The sequence below is a fragment of the Crinia signifera genome, chromosome 2 (assembly GCF_055691185.1).
Source record: "Crinia signifera chromosome 2, ASM5569118v1, whole genome shotgun sequence".
NCBI lineage: Eukaryota > Metazoa > Chordata > Amphibia > Anura > Myobatrachidae > Crinia > Crinia signifera.
In genome coordinates this window covers 283,323,888-283,346,671 of record NC_139218.1, presented here as the reverse complement: position 1 = coordinate 283,346,671, position 22,784 = coordinate 283,323,888, and the positions used below count along the sequence as shown (strand labels likewise).

At 44.4% G+C, this 22,784-nt stretch overlaps 1 protein-coding gene across 4 annotated transcripts in view; it reads left to right on the top strand.

Annotated features, from left to right (window-relative positions):
* The window catches only part of LOC146057470 (cohesin subunit SA-2-like), a 126,004-nt gene that overhangs the window by 74,079 nt on the left and 29,141 nt on the right, over positions 1-22,784 (top strand). For all 4 annotated transcript variants that reach the window (XM_083168738.1, XM_083168736.1, XM_083168735.1 and 1 more), the window contains 10 exons: positions 867-956; positions 1,949-2,152; positions 3,090-3,163; positions 9,947-10,034; positions 11,007-11,087; positions 12,424-12,516; positions 16,421-16,565; positions 20,992-21,131; positions 21,403-21,504; positions 22,439-22,584. In XM_083168738.1, the coding sequence (XP_083024864.1) occupies positions 867-956; positions 1,949-2,152; positions 3,090-3,163; positions 9,947-10,034; positions 11,007-11,087; positions 12,424-12,516; positions 16,421-16,565; positions 20,992-21,131; positions 21,403-21,504; positions 22,439-22,584 (1,163 nt within the window). The remainder of the gene's footprint in view (positions 1-866; positions 957-1,948; positions 2,153-3,089; positions 3,164-9,946; positions 10,035-11,006; positions 11,088-12,423; positions 12,517-16,420; positions 16,566-20,991; positions 21,132-21,402; positions 21,505-22,438; positions 22,585-22,784) is intronic.

Here is a 22,784-nt window from a genome sequence, read left to right as displayed (position 1 = left end):
CAATGACCCATACCAGGTTTAATGGAGGTTCTGTTGATTTTGCTTGTTCTTAGATGCAGCACACTGGGGACCTGATTCAACATCACTCGGTCCCCGCTTTTCGCGCCGGGGAACCAATGGTGCGGCTGTGTGCATGCGTATGGGCGATTATACGCATGTGCAGGACCTCTGTGTTTGGTGACTGGTGGAGGCGCTCGCACAGAGGTGGGGGGTGCATGGGGACACCCAGTGTTATCCGGTCATGCCCTCAAAAATGGTGTGCACTCCCATGCAAATGCGAGCGTGGTGAAGCCTGCAAGGGGCGGTAGGCTGAAATCAAATGACAGCAGCACCTGCCCCCTGTTCCTCTATCTCCGGCCCAGATAATAGTCAGATCAGACTGACTTTATTTTCTGCAAATGGGTGAAAAATCATTCCATGGTCGGCAACCATCAAAAGATTTCCCCCCCGTATGGCCTTATCTGAATGGACATGCCAGCGAACACATCCATCCACATGCAGATGCGGCAAGTCACACTGCGCAGAGGTGCGGAGGTTCGCACATCATATGGGCGGTGTTTAACCTCTCGGTAAGCAGCAAGATTACACTGCTTACTGAGCCATGCTGAATCACCCCCTGGGTGCAGCAGAAATACAAACCCGATGAGTTCTAGCAGAACTGTTCTATACAGTTATGTGCTTCTGCATTGGTTTTCTATGGAAAGATCCAGTATTTAGTAGTTGTGTATGTAACCGCAAAATCCCACGTTTGAAGAAGTGGTAGAAATAAGTAATTATACAAATTGATATTTTTAATTTGTCATAAAGAATTGTATTGGTTTTTAATTAATTTCTCACTTAATAAATATATATATATTTTTTCATAGTTTTCAACAGACCCAGCTAAAGTAATAAACCTTTTACAGATACCTCACTATTTTGATATGGAGGTTTATTCTGAAATCCGCATGGAAAAAGTAAGTGGTGTGTGTAATTCTGTTGTTTTCTCACCACCAGTGTACTGTTACTGTGATCGTAGACACATCTGAGGTTAGGTTCAGTGAAAGTGCTCTGAATTCTTGTCATCACCACTGTGCACTACTCAGGGTTCTGCAATACACAGAGAATCCTCTGTTCTTGGTCGGATCTCTTGAGCCCAAGGTACACACCAGAACGATCATGAACATGAGCAGATTGTAAGACGATCATACGATGGTCGCATGATCAGTTGGAGCACATAATCTGCATACGATCCGATCGCGATCTGTACCCAGTTGAAGGGATCATTTTCAAATCCTGACTGCAGCAGGTAGCATCTGCAAAACGACCAAATGACCAGTGCATTGGATCGGAATTGGATCCAAAACATGCCCAATTTACATATAATCGGTTGAGAGTGTATCGAAATTAGGGGAATTCAGGCCAAATTGTTCTGGTGTATACCTCCATGTGACTTTAACACAATGATTAGTTGACCTGTATGTATTTCTGACATAATTAGTTGAATGCTATTTGTTATTTATAATTACTTACAGAGGTATGGCAATGATAGAACCGTATTTTTTTTTTTATTTAAAAAGGAAAGAATCTACATTCGACCTATTTAATGTAGGGTCTGTTTTTCCAACTGTTGGAAAATATTCTGACAGTCAGAAAGCCTATGGATTTTCAACAATGCAGATTCAACATTTTAAAAAGTCGAATCTGCATAGTTGATTCCTGTCCAATTAACGTCCTGGATTGAATACTGATGGACGCTATTTTTGCCCATCGGAATTATCATCTAGGATTGAATACCCCACTATAACTACAAATTATTGTCTTATTAGCCATTGAAGGATACTCAAAAGTGGTGGGTTATTAAGTTTCTGAATTTCATTGAATAATGCATATTTATAAAGAAAGCTAAAATTATTTTACTGGAAAGTGAAATGTCAAAATATCCAAATAATTCCAATATTAATTACAGCACTTGGAAGCACTGTTGAAGCAAATGAAACATATAACATTAAGTCACTCAGAGCCAGAGGTGCTTGAGGCCTGTTCCAAGGCATACAGCAGTCTGAGTAAAGACAACTTGGCAAATCAGAACTGCATCAATCTCTCCAAAAGACAACTGATTGATCATCTTGTAGATACTTATAGTCAAATGCTGGATGATATTCTACAGGAGGTGAGCAATAATGTAATCCCTTATAACAGCCTTGGACCCAGGATGTAGCGTACATTTGTATTTCTCTTGCTGTACTTTATTAAAATGTTCATATATCTTAATTTGGTCTTGTAATTGTATTACATGAAGGAAAGACTGGCATGCAGTTCATTTGAATCTCCCCTGAAGCGGTAGTAGCATTGTTTTATAAATGTTAGAATACAGTGACCTGGAACAATACTGCATTTTGTAAGAAGGGATTATCATTATCCATATATGTTCTTATACAGTACATTGAAACTTCATAAAAGAATGTTGAGCTTGGCAAATGGGTTTCATTGTTTTATTCACTGTTTATTGAGATATTTATATTCCATGTGTATTTGAAGAACCGTATCACAAAGTTCATTAACGTTTCGGAATAAAGATGCTGATAAATACGCTTAGAAAGACGGAATGTACAATGGAGCATTTTGCAAGTATTGTTGCCAATACCCTATTCCTGCATTGTAACTATAGTATTTATTACTACCCTTTTCAAAATGCATAAACTACTATGTCTTATCAACCTGGTGCATCTACAGTACCTCTAGTACAGGATGTCTGACTTATGACCCTCCAGCTGTTGTGAAACTACAAGTCCCATCATGCCTTGCCACAGTTTTGCTATTATGGAATGCTAAAACTATGGCAAGGCATGCTGGGATGTGTAGTTTCACAACAGCCGGAGGGCCACCATTTGGACATGCCTGCTCTAGTATATCCTGAAACTGGCCTATGCGTTTCTTGTGCTGAGTTAGTCATATCTTAAGCTCTAAGCTGCACAACACACTTCTAATTGTAAGGCGCATTTTATGGCTCAAAATGCATTCAACTATATATATGATTGCCATGGTAACTAGTTATGTAGTTGGTGCTTCTGCTATGCGCAACTAGGTCTGTTGGGTTGTTATTTCAGGGAGAGGAGTCGCTGACGGCAGAAGATGTACACCCTATGTCATGTACCATGAGAAGGCTTGCAGCATTTCACAAGTGAGTCCTATTTGCCAATTTCTACTTTTAAAAGCCATCGTTTTTGTACCACTACCTGAAGAGACTATTGATATCATGATATTGGCTTAATATTATACATACATCTGAAAATGTGAGCAATTATAGCAAATATTATAAATCGCTTTCTTCAAGAGTTGCTATGGAACTTGACCGGGCAAATTTAGTATAGCACTGTGCACTGGGTTTAGTGTAAAGGATTGGCCAACTTATGGCCTAATAATATTTACACTGGCAAGCAGCAGGTTACTACATTGATTTTTTAATTTATTTACAGGGCATTCTCTTTTATATATCTGAGGCTTTAAAAATAGATACATTTTACTTTCTTAGAATTGACATGGTCACCCAGTATTTTCTGGTTGGTATTAATGGATTGCGTGTACAGTAACACACAATCCATACACATCTTTATTACTGTAATGAATACAGCTATAATCAGAGAGACTGAGATCACTATGGGGCATATTCAATGCGGAGACATGCGAGGGAGCTTGGACAGCGAGGATTGTTTTTTTTTTGGGTGATGAAAAGCCATCCTCGCCGTCAATGTTCCAGCAAAATCCTTGCCATCAGAGGACAGCGAGGATTCCCTCAAACAACAATGTTTGCCGAAAATGCAGCAAGCACTCTGCATTTTGTGGTGAGCCCATCGTTTTGATGGCCACATTCGCCCTTTCCACCTGGCTGAAAAGAACCAGCGAGGTGGATATGGCAAGGAAAGGGGGGCAGTTGAATACTGATAGTGAGCTATTGGCACTGCCGTCATAGCTCGCTGTATCTCCATATTGTCCTGGCTTTTGAAGACTTGTCTGCTGTCACCAATTTCTCTTTCAATGGTCCTGGTGACACAGCTCAACACTGGGATGTAGGAGGGTCCGAAGGAGCCAGGCACCTATCCTAAAGCTTTAGAGGGTAGGCTCCTCCCCTACTGCATCCCTGGACTCTTCAGTTCGTGTTAGGTGCCCACTGGAGTGGGTGCTATTCTAAAGGGCTGCAGGAGCAGCCGAAGAATTAGAGTAGTTAGGGAATTTTTATTGTTTTATTAACTTTTACCCTAGCTAGGTAGGCACAGTGTGAGGATTCTCTTAGTGAATCCTCACACTGCTAGCGCAGCAGGAGCTGACAGAAGCGCGTCCTGTCAGCTCACTGTGCACAGGGGAGACGCTGTCTGGTCTCCCTGTGCAGCGCTTACAGCCTCTTCTAAGAGGCTGCCTGGGCTCCGGAGTATCCTGAAACCGGCTCCACATTTAGGTGGGGATCATGGGGGACAGGCGCTCCGTGATGGCGGCGGCCATTTTATGCAGAGCTTACACGCTGAGCTCCTATATGAGAGGACAGCAGCGTTGTGACAGGCATGTTCCAAGTGATCCCCAGTCGAGGGGGAGACACTGGAACTAGGAAATCCTACCTAAGGAGCGGCTGGCTGGGGGTGGTTGGCGCCAAGAGGTCACGGACCCCGCAGCAGCAGGGACTTGTGGTCTCTTCCTTCACTCTGACTTTGGCGCCTTTCAGAACGCTTGCAGCGGAGCTGAGCTGGCTTACTGATCCTGGCAGAGTGACTTGGATTTCCTGGGCATCGCTTCCCCGCAGTTGAAACCAACAGACAGCTAAGTGACTGGGTGCATTGCCTCTGTATAAACGCTTGTACATTGTTTGCACTGTGTATACTGATAGATATACATTTATCACTTGCATCATGTCTGAGCATCAAGCTGTGGTTTTGGGGGAGGGAGCCCTTAGTGCACTGAGCGCGTGCAATGTTTGCACACAAATGTTTGTCCCTGAGCAGATGGCCAAGGGGGGCTTATGTATTACTTGCGCTGATGTGAGACCCATGGGTAGTGAACCCCATAGGGCAGAGCAGATGGAACCTGCGTGGGCCAGGGCCCTAGGCAGGTCAGTAAACGCTTTGGTGCAGCTTCTGGACAGGCAGAGTGATGGGCTGGTAGAATCACAGAGACCTATGCCATCATCTCAGCAGTCGTCTGGCTCCTTACCTCTTACCCAGGCAGATCCTGCGCTGATTCAGGTGATGCAGGATACTGCAAAAGGGATTAACAGGTTCAGCGAAATGCTGGACAAAATGGATGATGTTGCAGGGACCCCTAGAAGGTCCTATGCTATGACTACTGTGGTAGATGAGGAGGAGGGAGAATATACTGACATCCCCTGGGATCAGGGTGATGATTTGGAAGAGACCTCTGCTGCTGGTATAGAGGATCTCATTGTAGCTGTGAAGCAGGCTTTAAAGCTGTCTGTGGAGGATAAGACTCCTGTAAAAGGTGTTTTTAAGCGACAGCGGAAGGAGGCTGTTACTTTTCCTTCAGATGAGGGGTTACAGGAATTGTTAGAAGGGGCTTGGAAGACTCCTGATAAGAGGCTACAGATGCCTAAGCGATTCCTTAGTCTGTACCCCATGCCAGAGTCTCATGCGGAGCTCTGGGAAAAGGTCCCCGTTGTGGACGCTTCAGTGGCACGCTTGTCCAAGGCTACTGTGTTACCAGTACAGGGCGGTGCAGCTTTCAAAGATTCTGTGGATAAAAAGCTGGAGGGTAACCTCAAGGCTATCTTTGAAGGGGTGGGGTTTACCTTACGGCCCCTTATTGCTTCAGCCTGGGTCTCTAAGGCCATGATAGAGTGGGCTGGTGATTTATGCACCATGCTGCAGGCTGATCCTGGTGCGTTGCTGCTTGCAGAAAAGATTAAGGCGGCTGCAGAATATGCAGTGGAAGCAGAGGAGGAAGCTATTAAAATGGCGACCAGAGTGTCCACAGTCTCCATTAATGCCAGGAGAGTGCTTTGGCTTAAAGCCTGGGAAGCAGACAATGAGTCCAAGAAGGCTCTGGAAACATTAGCCTTCAAAGGAAAGGTACTCTTTGGTACTGAATTAGAGGAGATTATAAAACAGGCCACGGGCGGCAAAAGTACATTTCTGCCGGCCTCCTCAGCAAAGCAGACGTCCAGATTTTCTGCTTTTAGGCCGTCCTTTCGGCCCTCCCCTAGAGGTGGTGCGTCCTTTCGAGGACAGTCCTTCAGGGGAAAGTTTCAGGCCTCTAGGGGCAAAACTCAAAAGTCCAAGTTTGGCTCCTTCCATAAGAAGCCTGCCTCCAAAGGAGAGGACAAACCCTCCGCATGACTGTCAGGGGATAGGCCCGACAGTGATAAAGGTGGGGGGGCGTCTCACAAATTTCAGGGACGCATGGGCTTCTCTAGACCAGGATTCCTGGGTCTTAGAGATTATTACCCAGGGTTACAAAATCCCTTTCAGAGGGTTGCCTCCGAAGAGGTTCATACCCACACCCGTGCCGAAACAGGCGCTCCTTCGCACAGCTCTTATGAGAGCGGCTCATTCCCTTTTGGAAAAAGGGGTGGTTATTCCGGTTCCCAGGGCAGAGTGGAAGAAAGGCTTTTACTCCACGCTGTTCCTGGTGCCCAAACCAGACGGGTCTTTCAGACCAATACTAAACTTGAAATCCTTAAATGTCCATCTATGGGTAGACCATTTCAAGATGGAGTCTTTAAGGTCAGTACTCCTGAGTCTGGACCAGGGAGAATTTTTGGCGTCCATGGATGTCCAGGACGCATATCTGCACGTTCCCATCCACCCGGAACATCAGACCCTGTTGAGGTTTGCTATAGGAAACCTGCATTTACAATTCCGGGCGTTACCCTTTGGGCTAGCGACCGCGCCAAGGGTATTCACAAAGATAATGTCAGTGATGGCGGCGGTGCTGAGGCTCAGAGGAATCACAGTAATACCCTATTTGGACGATCTCCTGTTCAAAGCAGGGTCAGCAGCCATGCTTCAGAGTCACTTGGCAGAGGCCATCAGTTTTTTGCAGGCTCACGGCTGGATTTTAAATTTACAAAAATCTCAGTTGGTACCATCACAGAGGCTTCAATTCTTGGGAGTCATACTGGATACCCATCTCCATCGGGTTTTTCTCCCAGAGGTAAAGGCCAGGGACCTGGTCACTCTAGTGCAGGAGATTCTCAGAGCTCCGAGCTTGTCAGTATGGAGGTGCCTCAAGCTCCTGGGGAAAATGGTGGCGTCATTCGAGACGCTTCAATTTGCCAGGTTCCACTCTCGGGTGTTCCAATGGAACATTTTGTCGGCTTGGTCAGGAAACACACAGACCATGAAGTCGGAGCTGATAGTGCTGTCTTCGGACACTCGAGACTCCTTGAAATGGTGGACAGAAGTAGATTCCCTTCAGTGGGGTCGGTCATTACAGACCTGGGACTGGTTGGTAGTAACTACCGACGCCAGTCTCAGGGGCTGGGGGGCAGTAGTCCTGGATCTCAGGCTGCAGGGCCTGTGGACGGCAGAGGAATCAGCATTACCAATCAACATCTTGGAGCTGAGGGCTGTCTGGAAAGTGATTTCCTTGGCGGGAGACAGGTTACGGAACCTCCCTTTGAGGATTCAGACCGACAATGCCACAGCTGTGGCGTATCTGAATCACCAGGGAGGTACACGCAGCAGATTGGCCATGTGGGAGGTGTCCAGAATCTTCCTATGGGCGGAACAGAATGTGCCTGCGGTATCGGCTATATTCATTCCAGGAGTGGAAAATATAGAAGCAGACTTCCTGAGCAGGGAGGAGCTCAAGGAAGGAGAATGGAGCTTACACCCTCAGGTGTTTCACCAGATCACTGTGATGTGGGGTACTCCGGATGTGGACCTGATGGCATCCAGGTTCAACCATCAGGTGCCCAGGTTTTATGCCAGAACGAGAGATCCGCTAGCAGAGGCAGTGGATGCCATGACTACTCAGTGGCAGGGAGATCTTCTTTATGCATTCCCTCCGGTTCCAATGTTAGCGAGACTTTTGAAAAGGATACAGGACCAGTCGGTTCCGGTGATTCTTGTGGCCCCAGATTGGCCAAGGAGGTCCTGGTACTCGAGGCTTCAGAGGTTGTCTGTGGACTCATGGCGTCTACCTCCGAGACCAGATCTACTAAGACAAGGCCCATTCAGTCACCTGGATTCCGAACGATTGATTTTGACGGCATGGCTATTGAAGCCGCCATTTTGAAAAGGAAAGGGTTTTCTGACGCAGTAGTGCAGACTATGATAAAAGCCAGGAAAGCTGTTTCCTCGGCGAATTATTATAGAGTCTGGAAGACTTACATTAGATGGTGTGAGAGGAGAAAGGTTCACACATCTCACTTCAAGTTAGCAAGAATGTTGGAATTCTTGCAAGATGGGTTTTCATCGGGCCTAAGCCTTCAATCATTGAAGGTGCAGATTTCGGCCTTATCCATCTATTTCCAAAAAAGAGTAGCCATTTTGCCGGAGATTCAAACTTTTTTACAAGGGGTATCCAGACTAAAACCCCCTTACAAGCAACCAGTAGCGCCTTGGGATCTGTCACTGGTTTTGGATTGCCTTCAGAAGGCACCTTTTGAACCTTTAAGGTCGGCTGACTTTAAGTTTCTCACGTGGAAACTAGTGTTTTTGTTAGCAGTAGCATCAGCTAAAAGAGTGTCAGAGTTGGGAGCCTTGTCATGCAAATCTCCCTTCTTAGTTTTTCATGATGACAGGGCTGTTCTGAGAACAGTACCTCAATTTTTACCGAAGGTAGTTTCTGCCTTCCATTTAAATCAGGAGATAGTTTCAACCCCCAGAGGGTTCTAAGAAAAGGGACAAGTTGAAAACTTTGGATGTTGTGCGTGCTTTACGCATATATGTGGACAGAGTGAAGAGTGTCAGAAAGACTGACACATTATTGGTACTGTATGACGTACACAAAATTGGTTGGCCTGCTTCTAAGCAGACTATTGCTAGGTGGTTGCGATCTGTGATAGCTTTTGCATACACTAAAGTGGGTAGGCCTGTGCCGGCCAGAATTAATGCGCATACCACCAGGTCAGTTGCCACCTCTTGGGCGGTTCGACATGGGGCCACAGCTGAGCAGGTTTGCAGAGCTGCCACTTGGTCATCTGTTCACACATTTGCCAAATTCTATAGATTCCACGAGTTCGCGTCGGAGGACGCATCATTCGGGCGAGCAGTGCTGAGAGCTGCAGACCTGAGCGTACCCTCCCAAAGGACCGGCTCTGGAACGTCCCAGTGTTGAGCTGTGTCACCAGGACCATTGAAAGAGAAAAAGGGATTTTTGTAAGAACTTACCGTTCGAATCCCTTTCTCTGATATGGTCCTGGTGACACAGCGATCCCTCCCTTACGCTCAGTAAGTATGCCAGAAGTTCATGATGTTCATGTTAAAATGGTTAAAAGTTAACAGTTTCTGTTATAAAATGTGCATATAATATGTGCAGGCGTTTGTACTGAGTTAATGTATTCCAGTGGCTTTGAAAGATTGAACTGAAGAGTCCAGGGATGCAGTAGGGGAGGAGCCTACCCTCTAAAGCTTTAGGATAGGTGCCTGGCTCCTTCGGACCCTCCTACATCCCAGTGTTGAGCTGTGTCACCAGGACCATATCAGAGAAAGGGATTCGAACGGTAAGTTCTTACAAAAATCCCTTTATGTACCATTACCCTTTGTATGAATTGCAAAACTATAGTGACTGGTCTTCTTTCTAACAACATTGAGAAAAAGGACCTATGACAATGTAAACTTGTAATAGCCTGTTCTGTTTGTTTTTTTTGAGAAATATTTTTATTGTTTTTCACAAGTAATACAAATTAGAAACTACGATAAATGCAAACTACATTGAGATAACAATAAGTTTCTCCTTAGAGCAAATATCTAAGTATCAGTTACAGTATACTGTTCTGTTAAACTTTTCTGTGCAGCGCTCATAACCTTTCTCAGTGGAACCTCTATGAGAAGACCTCTCAGCTCCTTGTGTTTGATATGGAGCGACAGTGCTTGCCAGAGCAGGTAATGTTCCGGAATAAAATTTTCTATTTATATATATTGTAATGACACATTTTGAATTCCTTGTACGTACAAAGCATATTGGGCCCAATTCAGATGTAGTTGGAATTGCTATCGCTGCTTCTTCCTTGGAAACAACAGTGATAGCGGTTTATGCTAAAGCAGCAGGATGTGTCTATAACAGGTCGGACCTACATCCTTGGACATAGCTTTGAAAGGCTTATAGCAACCATGGTGCCATGCAAGCTGCCCATATAAGATGCCATGAACTCTCCATCCTACGATTGACATCACTGGCCTCTTCCGTTCCCCTAAACAGCTTCTGTTGGGACAGCAGTACTTTGGGATGATGAGCACAACTCCAACCACATTTGAATCTGGTCCATTCACAACACTTCTAATGCTAAGGGGTAATTGGTTACTGTGTGAAGGACTCCCTGTGGTTTTGTGTCCATGCCAGGCACGCAAACTACTTTCTTCCTTGTGTTTCTATACCTTAACAATAACAATTGATAACAAGTTGTTAGATTATGTTGAACAATTTGGTTGTATGTGCTCATTCCACTATAATGCTCAGTCTGTATCTTCCTGCTTACTTCCAACCTATCTTAACATCATAACACAGCCCCCGTGTCGTGTAGCTATTTCTTCCCTAGCACAATCGCATGGGGGACAGAGACTGGTCATTGTCTTCCACAAGATCAGAACAGCAGTCTCCGGAAATATTCTGTGGTGCATCTGATTAGCCACAGGCTGTTTTTATCCTTGCCTGCATCAAATTAAGAGACTTTAAGAATTAGCAAAAGATAAAGATTAACAATAAAAAGCAGTTCAAGTCCTAGTTACATGCACCATAAAAGAGTAGATTGTTCATGTGTATTACTGAGCAAACTTGAAGTATTTATGATATGTTGTAGCTGTTTCAATCAACTATAAAATAAATCTTTATCTGTATCATGTTCTATCTTTGTTTAGCTAGTGCTACCAGCTCTCCGGTGTATGTATTATGCCATTATCTGGCAGCTGGCACCTACCATAGAAGAGACCCAGACCAAGGTACATTTTATTTTTTTTTGGTTTTGAAAGCTGGATAAGGTTTTTAACATAATTATGGTTGTTATGGTAGGTGTTTAGCAGTACCTGCTTAACTAAAAATGGGACTGGTTACACACCATACTGGAGGATAGGATAAATGCTGCGTTGCTCCTAATATTCGAGAGGGTAAGCTGATTGGTACTGGGAGACTGGCCAGATGGGGCATGACCAGCAATAGATGTTACCTACTTGCAGTCCCCAGTAAATTAGGATATTTCAGCTCATGTCAGTGAGCCAGATGCAGTCTGTGAGACTGCACTGGCTCACGATGACTGGCATTGACTTACTATTGGAAGTCCAACCTGGAAGTCACCCACATGACAGACAGTCCCATTGGGAGGTGTTTCCTTCCTCGGGGACCTTTATACTGCATGTAGTGGCTGCTGGCCAGGCTGTAGGTAAAGGGGGTTTCCGGGCAACTGTAAACCACCCCTGCATTTCCCTGTGCCTTCCTTCTTTTATGCCAAAGCAACGTGAATGGGTCATGCATCCCAAATCTAGTGCAGATAGCGATAATGTATGCTCGATCTTTAAAACCGGATATAGAAATGAAAAATGAATGCTAAAAGTATTTTAGGAGCAAAAAAATATTGTAAAATGCTATTTAATGAAATATTTAGTAAATCTATACTATCTATAAAACATTAACTAGTTAAAGATGATACAAAAGATGATACAAAAGCTTAATTAATTTATGGGATTATTATTATTCCCTGATTTAAAATGAGTAATTGGTATACTACTAGGGGGCGGGCAGCCATTGGAAGGTACAGATGGTGGCAGGAGGTACAGATGGTGGCAGGAGGTCGGTGAGAACCGGAGGAAAGAGGACCATGCAATAGTCATACGATAGTAACACAAATCGTGGGAGAAATGGGAAAGAAGCTAGGGTTCAGTGTCCTGCAGGAAAATTATTTATTTGAAATATTTTTTCTGTAAAGGTTTTTATCTCTCTTTTTTATGAATAGAGGACAATTGGTAGAATTTTTTAATGAGGACTGATCAGTTTAGTTATTCAGCCAATAGTTATTGACATATTGCTATCTGCAACTTCGAGTTTTGGTAATTTAGACTTGATTGTTTAAAAAATCATTTTGCTATAAGAGTAAATCCATGTTTAGCATTTAAATGAAATTCTATGAAATATCGAACACACTACATAAAAGTTCTTAAAGGCTGTGTTTAAGTATAATTAGAATTCAAATCACCCCAAACCAAAATACCTTGCATTGGTTTTTTTGTCTGTTTTGTGTGATTCAAATTGTGAGCTTTGTTGTGTGGTTTTGTCATTCTGAAGGAGGAGCTTGGTGCCCATATAACACGGGTGAGACACTTTTGTCACTTGGGTAGGAAATACCTGACTCATCGAGATCAGTGTGTGAGAGAGCAGGTATGACTTCCATCTTTAGATACCCCTGCTATTAAGAACCTGTACCCTTTCCCCTTTTTTCCTGCCCTTTCCCTTGACTCTTACTGCTTCCAGATTGCAACTGTGCACTATCCTCTTCAGAGCTATCCTTGTCTATTTATTTTAGTTATTACCAGTTCTTTATATAGTGCACACATATTCCGCAGCCCTTTACAGAGAATATTTGGTACTCTTTACCTAGAAGGGCGCCAGCGATTGGAATCGCGGGCGTCGGGGGTAAAAAATCGCGGGCATCGCGGGTACATAAAAATCGGCTGCCCGCGATTTTCCCATAGGGAACAATGTTAAAAAGGATGATTGACCGCGATTTTAATGTAAAATGCCTCAATGCCCGCGATTTTACCATAGGAATCAATGTTAAATGGGCTACAGAGCCCAAATAGGCACAATTAACCCTTAAATGTCCCCCCAAATTTTTAACGCCACCCCACGATCCACGCCAACCCGAAGCGTGGCGAGCGCAGCGGTACGCGTCCTCCGACCTTTTCATGCCCTACTATCCACGTCGGCGTGGAGTTGAGAATAGAATAGTGTGGCGCGCGCAGCGAGCCACCGAGCCCGAAGCGTTACGAGCGGACGCGGATACCTTCACAGGTAAACGCGTCCCTTCGCGGACTTCACAGGTGTCCGCGTGGCCACGGACACCTGTGAAGCCCGCGAGGGGACGCGTATAACTGTGAAGGTATCCGCGTCCCCTCGCGGGGCTCGCCACGCTTCGGGCTCGGTGGCTCGCTGCGCTCGCCACACTATTCTATTCTCAACTCCACGCCGACGTGGATAGTAGGGCATGAAAAGGTCGGAGGACGCGTACCGCCGCCCCTCGCGGGCTCGCTGCGCTCGCCACGCTTGGGGTTGGCGTGGATCGTGGGGTGGCGTTACAAATTTGGGGGGACATTTAAGGGTTAATTGTGCCTATTTGGGCTCTGTAGCCCATTTAACATTGATTCCTATGGCCAAATCGCGGCCATTGAAGCATTGAATGTAAAATCGCGGTCAGCACAAAATTTAACATTGAACCCTATGGGAAATCGCGGTGATCGCGGGCATCGCGTCGCGGCCGTTAATGTACTGCCCGCGATGCCCGCGATCACCACGATGGGCGCCCTTCTAGGTAAAGAGTACCGAATATTTGAACTTTCCCTGCTCCAGAGGAGCTTACTATCTATATTCCCTACCACATGTACCATGCACGCACTTTCATTTTTGGGTTAATTTTTTGTCGGGAGACAACCTACCAGCATATTTTTGGATTGTGGGAGGAAACTGGAGTACCCGGAGGAAACCCATGCAAGCACGGGGAGACTATACAAACTACACACAGTTAGGGCCGTGGTGGGTTGTTGGTGGCCTTCACCCTTCTTAGCTGCTAAAGTACAGTAAGTATTATTTCTCACTGGCAGTAATAACATCTCTCTCTGTCATGATTGTCCATGGAGGTTGCACGCAGTTACAATCTTGTGTGCACTTTGAATGGTTAATTACATGATATCTTCCTAAATAGTGACAACAATGGTGGAAAACTTTAATAGTTCTTTTGTAACTGCTTCCTAACCATTGTCATTATATTTACATTAGCAATAGGTGCCCTTTGCTCATTATGGTTGTATAAATGGAAGGGAGCATCCACAGAAAGCCCTTTGGTTACAAAATTGAGACCAGGAACCATAACTTTAATTCCTTGGCTATGCATTTTCATTACGGAGCCTGTGTCCCTGTGGGTGGCCGATAAAAAATCCTGACGATGTAATCGCATATTGCAATGTGATCCTAATTTCACACCCAGATTGCACTGTATGTGCAATTAATGACAGATGAGCCTCCTAGTCTTAGTAGTGGAAAATACATTACACGTGTCTCTCCTGCCTAGCAATCCTAACATTTCCTAGCATGCCAGCTGCTGTTATAGTAATGTTATACTGGATTTATCAGTGGTGTTGCGGTGGGAGACCTGAGGTAGCCTCCATGGCTTAAACAAAATAAAATTATAAAGTGTAGTAAAACCTTTAGAAAAGGAAAAATTAGATGATATGTTATTACCCTACTGAAAAGCTTTTCAACTTTTTTTCTACTTAGTACATTTCTACTTAGTACATTAAAGCCATTTTAGGATTACTGTTGGTATACTACTTCAATATAATACTTCTTGGTGCAATGGGCCTGATTCATCCGTGATTGCAGGGCTGTGAATCCACAGCCCTGGCGATTTTTGGATGACCGTGCATGCACGAGCTGTTCTTGCGAACAAAACCAGCAATTGTTAGCCATCCCTGGCCATTCCAAAGTTGAGTGTCAGGAGCCGGGTGTTTGGGGGCGGCACACTGGCAGTTGGGAGTGCTCTGGAAAATGCAGGTGTTGCCCGGCCGTTGGGAATGAAGGTCGCTGACATCAGCAGCGGCCTCCTTCTACTTACGGCCATCGGCGGGGATGCACTCTGGCGGGGTTACCGGATCGCTGGGCTATGAAGATTTGCAGCCATGCAATCAGGTCATAAACCAGTTAAATAGCTGGGCAACATCTGAAGTTCCTCCCCTCTATAGCAACTTCTCATTTACAATTGGCAAAGCCCGGAGTATGGTATAAGGCGCAATCCATTTTATAATCCATAAGCACAAATGTTCTCGAAAAAAGTGATCCAATGAGGTTGAGGTAGTGGCGCAGTGTTCTCCAAAATGCAATAAATGGTTTTAGTACATGCACAAGTTCCAACACCAGTAGGTAGACCTTCTTCAAAATAAGAGAAGTAGGTACTTGTGTAGTTTCACGGCACCAGCGTGGCCATGCGTCTGAGTCCCCTTGCGGGGCTCTCTGCGCTTGCCCACGCTACGAGCTCGGTGGCTCACTACGCTGGCCACACTATCTAAAATCAACTCAATGCCAACGTGGATAGTGGGGGTATGAAATATCCACGTTGGCATGGAGTTTATTTCTTTATTTTAGGAAGTTTGGCGAGCGCAGAACCCTGAAGTAGCGCACGGCCACGCTGGTGCCGTGAAACTACACAAGTACCGAGAAGTATTAGAACACGAGGACATGCAATGAAAGTAAAAGGAAGAAAGGTTCAAGGGAAATGTAGGTACTTATGTAGTATCTGGGCGTCCGATTTAGAAATCGGGTCGGATCGGTAGCATCACATCGCATGCAACCAAATCATATGCGATGGTCCCGATTTTTCCATAGGATTCAATGTTAAAATGGTCTGAGTCCATTTTAACATAGAATTCAATGGGAAAAAGGGGTCCTTTTCCTTTCCCCACTATCCAAGTGGGCACGGAGTTGGATATAAACCTGTGGCGAGCGTAGCGAGCCACCGAGCCCGAAGCGTGGCGAGCGGACACAGAATACTTTTTAAGAAATCTGCGTCCGCTCGCCATGCTTCGGGCTCGGTGGCTCGCTGCGCTCGCCACGCTTTATAACATCAACTCTATGCCCACTTGGATAGTGGGGAAATGAACAGGACCTTGTTAACATTGAATCCTATACAAAATCGCATCGCATGCGATATCGGATGCGATTCGATGCGATTTTGCCGAAAATCGCATCAAATCGCATCTGATTGTATGCCTTAAGGTAAGGGATACAATCAGAAAATCGGCAGCCCATATACTACATAAGTACCGAAATTTAGTTAACAGAAAGGGCAGTGGACAAATGGAATAGCCTCCCGTCAGAGGTGGTAGAGGCGAATACAGTAGTAGATCAATTTAAACATGCTTGGGCTAGTCATAGCAAGTTTCTTACGACCTAAGGATCTAATATGTTGTGAGGTAATAAAACGGTTAAAAAAGGGGGCAGACTAGATGGTCCAAGGGGTTCTTATCTGTGATCATGTTTCTGTGTGTGTACAATGTCAACTCTTTCTTTTCAGGCTTTCCTTTCCCTGTGTGACCTACTTATGGTGCTACATAACAGAGGAGGGAGCACTCACTGCTATGTGAATTCGGAGCTGGAATCACAGCTACTGTCATTTGTACAACGCCATGTCTTTCAAGATGATGAAGAGAAAGGAAAAGGTGTTTTTGTTTGTTAGTGAGCCATAAGTTTTATATACAAACCTTGATCAATAAGATTCCAGATTCCAATTTCTCCCATTGTGTTCCAAACTGAATACAACAGCAGAGAATTAGGGTGTAACATATGTCATCAGCATACAAATAGCAATGATATGTGGTCCTGAGAGAAACTTAAGGTGCCAACACACTAGAACGATTTTTTGGCCGATTGTCCGATTTTCGATAAATCGGCCGATATATCGTACGATATTTACCGATAATCGGTCAGATGCGCGCTCCCGTGGATCTTTAGCTGAATCTTCTGATCTTACATGCTGCACAAAAGATCAGAAGATTTAACAAAAGATCCACACGGGATCTTAAGAAAAATCTTTGGTAAAGATGTGCGCTTGCCTGAAATCTTTGGTCCAGGGCAGACCAAAGTTTTGAAGGCTAATTTATGCGCACATCTTAAGATCGCAGATCTTTCTAGTGTGTGGGCACCTTTAAACGCAACACAAGAGAAACCCCCTGCTAATGCCACCATCGCTTTTTTTTTTTCACTAATAGATTTTTATTAGGTCTTCAGAGAAAAGTACAAAGTACAAATGCATATACAGGAATATGGGCGATACTCAAAGCCATCATCGCTTTTTAAGCCGTATAGTAAATACCGTTGTGATATTTTGGATAAATATTTCACTAGATATATTAACAATATGTATGAAATGTAATACTGGAGCACACAGTAGTAACAGACTTCAGGGACTATTGGGCTGGTTTATTATACTGGCACGGATCATGTTGGTATAGTGCTTTCTCTTTCACCTTCTCACTATGCACCTCTGTCATCAGCACAGTAATCCATGGGGTAGAAGCTGTGTCAGCCCACATATTGTGCACTGATACCACTTCATCATCTTCCCCGGTAATAATCATGGAAATTACGTGATTATTTATTAACGTTCCATATTGACACAGGCTATTTCAGTTTAATCAATATTTCTGCTTCTGTGCACTAACTGTTACTCACACGGACAGGGGTAGTGATAATCGCTGTTCCATGGCATTACATCCTGGGCATTGAAGGAGTCTTTCACAAATAATTCCTCCAAAAAATCTCACACAGCTACCTTTACAGTGTTAGATGCTGGACCTGAACGGAGGCTGTTGGGTAGTGCCTCCATACTGCCAACTGAAAGTGGCGTACGCTAAAGGGCCCAAACTCTTAAAGCGAAGCTTAGTACATAGGGGTCATACTATAGCCCCATTGAGAATATTGGGGATTCAGACTGGATTGCTAAGCACATTGTTTCTCTAATGGACATAACCATATTGCATTGCAGTGTAACAATAAAGGAACCATTATTTACTTTGCACAGAAACTAAATAACTCTGCTCTTCTACAAACCACATGTTACATCTGCCCCACCTGCAGTGCAGCATGGTTTTGTCCATTAAAGGAAAAATGTGCTTTGTGATCCAGTCTCACTTCGGCCCTAGAAAAGAAAAGGATGGACTTTTGCACAAGTAGATTTTATTGTTTACATTCCCCAAATAGATTTATGTATTATACACAGCCCCCTAGGTGTTATTGCTGATGATTATTTTTAATAACAGTGTATCCATTTCCAACACAAATGCTGCTAGGCAATATAGACTATACAAATAACCACAAAAGATTTATGATCTAAACGTATTCCGGCTTTTACCCACTCCCTATCATTTATGTGTAATTGAATCACCAAGTAACACCTAGTAGCTATGTATAATAAATACATCTATTTGGGGAATACTAGCAGGGAAATTAATCTGCAGCTGAATAACAGACATAAGGCACTAATTGTGTTTGATTATGTGAACACTGAAATCCAGACCTTTACCCTTCATTTACTGTTTAGGGTCCGCACAGATACAATTTGTGTACTTACATTTGACGGCTTTTCAACCAGGAGTTTGTTTATTTAGAGGTCACAAAGCTTTATTGTTAATATATTTCTGTTACTTAAGGGATGTACACAAGGATGCAAATTTGTGCTATTTTCTAAGCAATCTGACCAGATTGCTTAGAAAGTAAGCACAGATCTCTCCGTGTGTATGCTCCGAGAGATTAAATATCTCTTGCTAACGAAGTCAATGCATGCAGTCACAATCTAGTCAAATTGCTTAGCAAATGACTGCAAATCTGTCTGTGTGTACAGAATGAGCGATACTGATCGCAATCTCTCATTCTGAACCACAACCCTGCCTTTTTTTTGCTTAAGCAAAATTGCTTAGCACAAATCTCTGCGTGTGTATGTGCTCTCCATGGGAGATCTTGACACCAGAAAAATTGCTTAGCAAAATTGCTTAGCACAGATCTCTACGTGTGTATGCCCCTTAACCAAAAACTGTTAGCTCTAAGAACCCTATATTGAATCCGAGATCTGTGTGTATGTGTGTGTATGTATGTGTATATATCCTGGATGTTAACCCTTTGAGTGCAAAGTGAGTTTGTCAAAAATAGGTGTGAAAATTGTCAAGCAAACCTTTTTATTCATCATAATGACCTGTAATGTTTACCTTCTATAGGAAATATAATCTTTGGTACTTGTTTCCTAGCACGGCGCCCGTCGTGGTTAATCGCATGCCTTAATTAAGTCAATTAAGAGCCTTTATTTCCGGCAAGGATGAAATCGCGTCCATCGCATGCCATTATAATGGGATGCAATGCGACCGACGCGATCAACGCGTTTTTACATAGGAATCAATTGTAAAATTAACTGTCAATGTTAAAATCGCGTTGATTGCGTCCATCGCATGCCATTATAATGGCATGCGATGCGATCAACGCGATTTTACATAGGGAACAATGTTAAATGCCCCAATGGACCCAATTTTTTATTGTATACACACCCTTATGGGTAATTTGTATGGGAAATGGCCCCCCATTTGTTAACGTCACCCCACTATTGACGCAAACCCGAAGCGTGGCGAGCGTGGAGTTGATTTTATATAGTGTGGCGAGCGGACGCTTTGGGCTCGGTGGCTCGCTGCACTCACCACACTATATAAAATCAACACCACGCCGACGTGGATAGTGGGGATATGAAAAGGTCGGAGGACGCGTACCGCCGCCGCTCGCCACTCTTCGGATTGGCGTTAATCATGGGGGGTTATTTCACCCGTCAGGGTGGGGATACAATGAAAATAGGGGTCTGGGGGGCATTTAACTTTGGGCCCAATGTAAAATCTGGTCTCAGGAACCATTTTACATTGGTTCCAATGTAAAAAATCGTGTCCATCGCATGCGATTTGGTTGCATGCAATGCGATCGACGCGATTTTTTAGGTCCCGATGGATACAATTTTTATCGCTGGCGCCGTGCTAGGAAACAAGTACCCAAATTGCTTAGTGGGCGCCCGGCTACTACATAAGTACCGTGTTTTTTAATATTTCATTGTGTTTGGTGAAAATGTGTTAAAGGGAATAATAATTTAGTTTTATTGTAATTTCATGTCCTTTCACTAGACAACACCCTTTCCTCCTTCCTGTTTCCTGTACTAGATCAAGTCCAATCTAGAGCCTAGCATTAGCTCTTTTGAAGTATCACAATAATAGTATTTTACAGTGTTTATACTTGTGTATGATGGTGTTAGCAGAGGTAGAGAGGTCATGAGAGATCAATGTGCCAGCAGCTGTGTACACAACTGCCATTATCACCAAATGCTGAGTGTTCCACTACAGTGTCCTGTTCACTGGGCAGCTATTGAGTGTAAGATGTTTCTGTATGTTTCATGTAATACCCCTTTTACATCAAAAATCCCGGATCCGACCCGGCATTTGGAAGAAGGATCCAAGCCGGGTTGGATCCGGGATTTACTCCATTTGCACTGTGGTGCCCACCCGCAGTATAGACTGAGGCAGCGCTTGGAGATGACATCATCTCCAAGCGCCGGGACCGCGATGATCCCCACCGGATACACCGATCGCGTGCTGGGGGCAGCCCAGCACCAAGGTAAGCTGCTGGGCTACCACCAGCCCCCGTGCACCCCCCCCCCAAACCGTTGTCCGGGAGGTGAATGGATGCCGCACACAGGCATCCATTCACCTCCTCCGCTGCCGCTGCTGTCTGCAGAGTATAGCAGACAGCACCGCAGGCTGTCTGTGCTCCCCGTCCAACCTGCGGACGCTGCCGTCCGCAGGTTGTACGTCCCCCATTGATGTAAATGGGAGCCAGGTCATCCGACCCGGCGTACCCATTTATACCGCCTTCTACCCAGGTCCTAGCCGTGTTCTACCCAGGTCAGGACCTGGGTAGAAGTCCTGTGTAAAGGGACACGGCGTAACACATTTACACCGCCTCTGACCCGCCGAAGACCTGGAGTTTTGAGGTGGTGTAAAAGGGGTCTAAATGTGAACATTGCACAAGAGCTAATGATCTTCTATTGTTATTATGTGCCTGCAGCATTAGCGGAGACAGATGAGGAAGTGATGCTGGACGTTTTACACAGGAGAAGGATGTTGCTAGCAGTTTATTGTAAGCTGATAGCTTCCAGTGTAGTGGAAATGTCTGCAGTAGCAGAGATTTACAAGCAGTATATGAAGGTAAATGACTACATTCTGTACACAGTTTTATGTATTTCTGTCTAGGTTTGTCAATATATGCAAAATCTCAGTGACCGCACATTGGATCGGGTGTCAAACACAACCAATTTGGCCACTTTCCACCGAATTTCTCAGCCCAATCCTTCGGAATTGCTGGAAAAGTGGCCAAATTAGTGTATGGGGGCCATAACTTGCATTTTTTTGATTGGCTAATGTTAGCCTGGCACGGACAGTGCAATCCAGAAAACACTTTTTCTTTTTATCATTATAGACCTACAATGACTTTGGGGATATAATTAAGGAAACCCTGAGTAGAACAAGACAGACCAGCCGGATAGAGAGCGCGAAAACACTGGTGCTGTGTTTGAAACAGGTAAGAATTTGACCTCTACTTATAGAACTACAGTAGATAAGTGTCCTTGCATATCAAATGAATCACTGCAGGATGTTCCGCGTTCAGTTGTAAATAGTGGCACCACCGCTGCTGGACCCCACCGCCGGTTCCCTGCTGGTCCGGATTCCCATCACGATTGCCTGACCAGTGCATGCGCAGCAGCCTCTTCGGTACTGTGCATGCGCTATCCATAGAAGCATATCCACGGTCCAAGTTTTGGCACATGCACAGTATCGTCCTTGGCACTGCGCATAAACCTTTTTTTTTTTTTTTGGGAACACCTCCCAATGGGATTGCCTTGGGTGACTGGCAGGTCAGACTTCCAATAAGAAACCACTGGCAGTCTCACAGACTGCATCTGGCTTCACACAGCAGCGGATTTTACCTGGGGGGGGGGGGCTGCAGCCCATAGGTTAAAAACACCACTGGTTGTAACTTAGATGCATTTTTAGCAAAAAAGATGGCCAACGCTGACTTGCATGGTAACTGGGGCCACCCACTGTATGCATCTTGTGCAGCATGGAATATTGAGGCTAGGCGTATGGGGACACACCTGTACTATAAACTTCAATTCAATGACATTTCTATATTAATGCCCTTCTGTACAAATAATACATCAAGTACTGTGTATCTGAAGGTAAATCATCAGAAGCCTTTTAAAGGATAATACAAGTAGAATGTATTATGTGCTTAAGCTAATGTGCTGTGATTTGCACTGCATGTTTCCTAGCTGATCTAGCCAAATAACTGGAAGCATGACCTCACATTGCTGGTCTTGACACAAGTAAGGAAGGTCACTCAGAGACAGCTGAAAATAAATGCAAATTAACAAAACTGAATGCCCTTGTTCCTTAAAAAGACATGACCCAGCTTTGCTTCTTTTTTTTTATCTGGCATGGTGATGTGTCTGCAGCTGTTTCTGGAGTACAGAGAAGCACATGACAGTGCCACCCAGTCCTCCTCGTCATTCACTAACATGAAGGAGTTGGCTCGTCGCTTTTCCCTAACGTTTGGCATGGACCATGTGAAATGCAGAGAATCTATAGCTATGATGCACAAGTATGTCTGGTGATTCTCTGTTCTATTTATACATTACACCACACAATCAGATCAGCATTAGGCCAAGCTGTATTTAACACCATTTCATTCTTGGGTAGGATACAGGATAATGCATTCGGCAGCACACGTATTGCTACAAAGCTTGTGTTTTATAACTGCAGTTGTCGGAAAATAAGGTATCCGGATGGTAGCTCGACAGT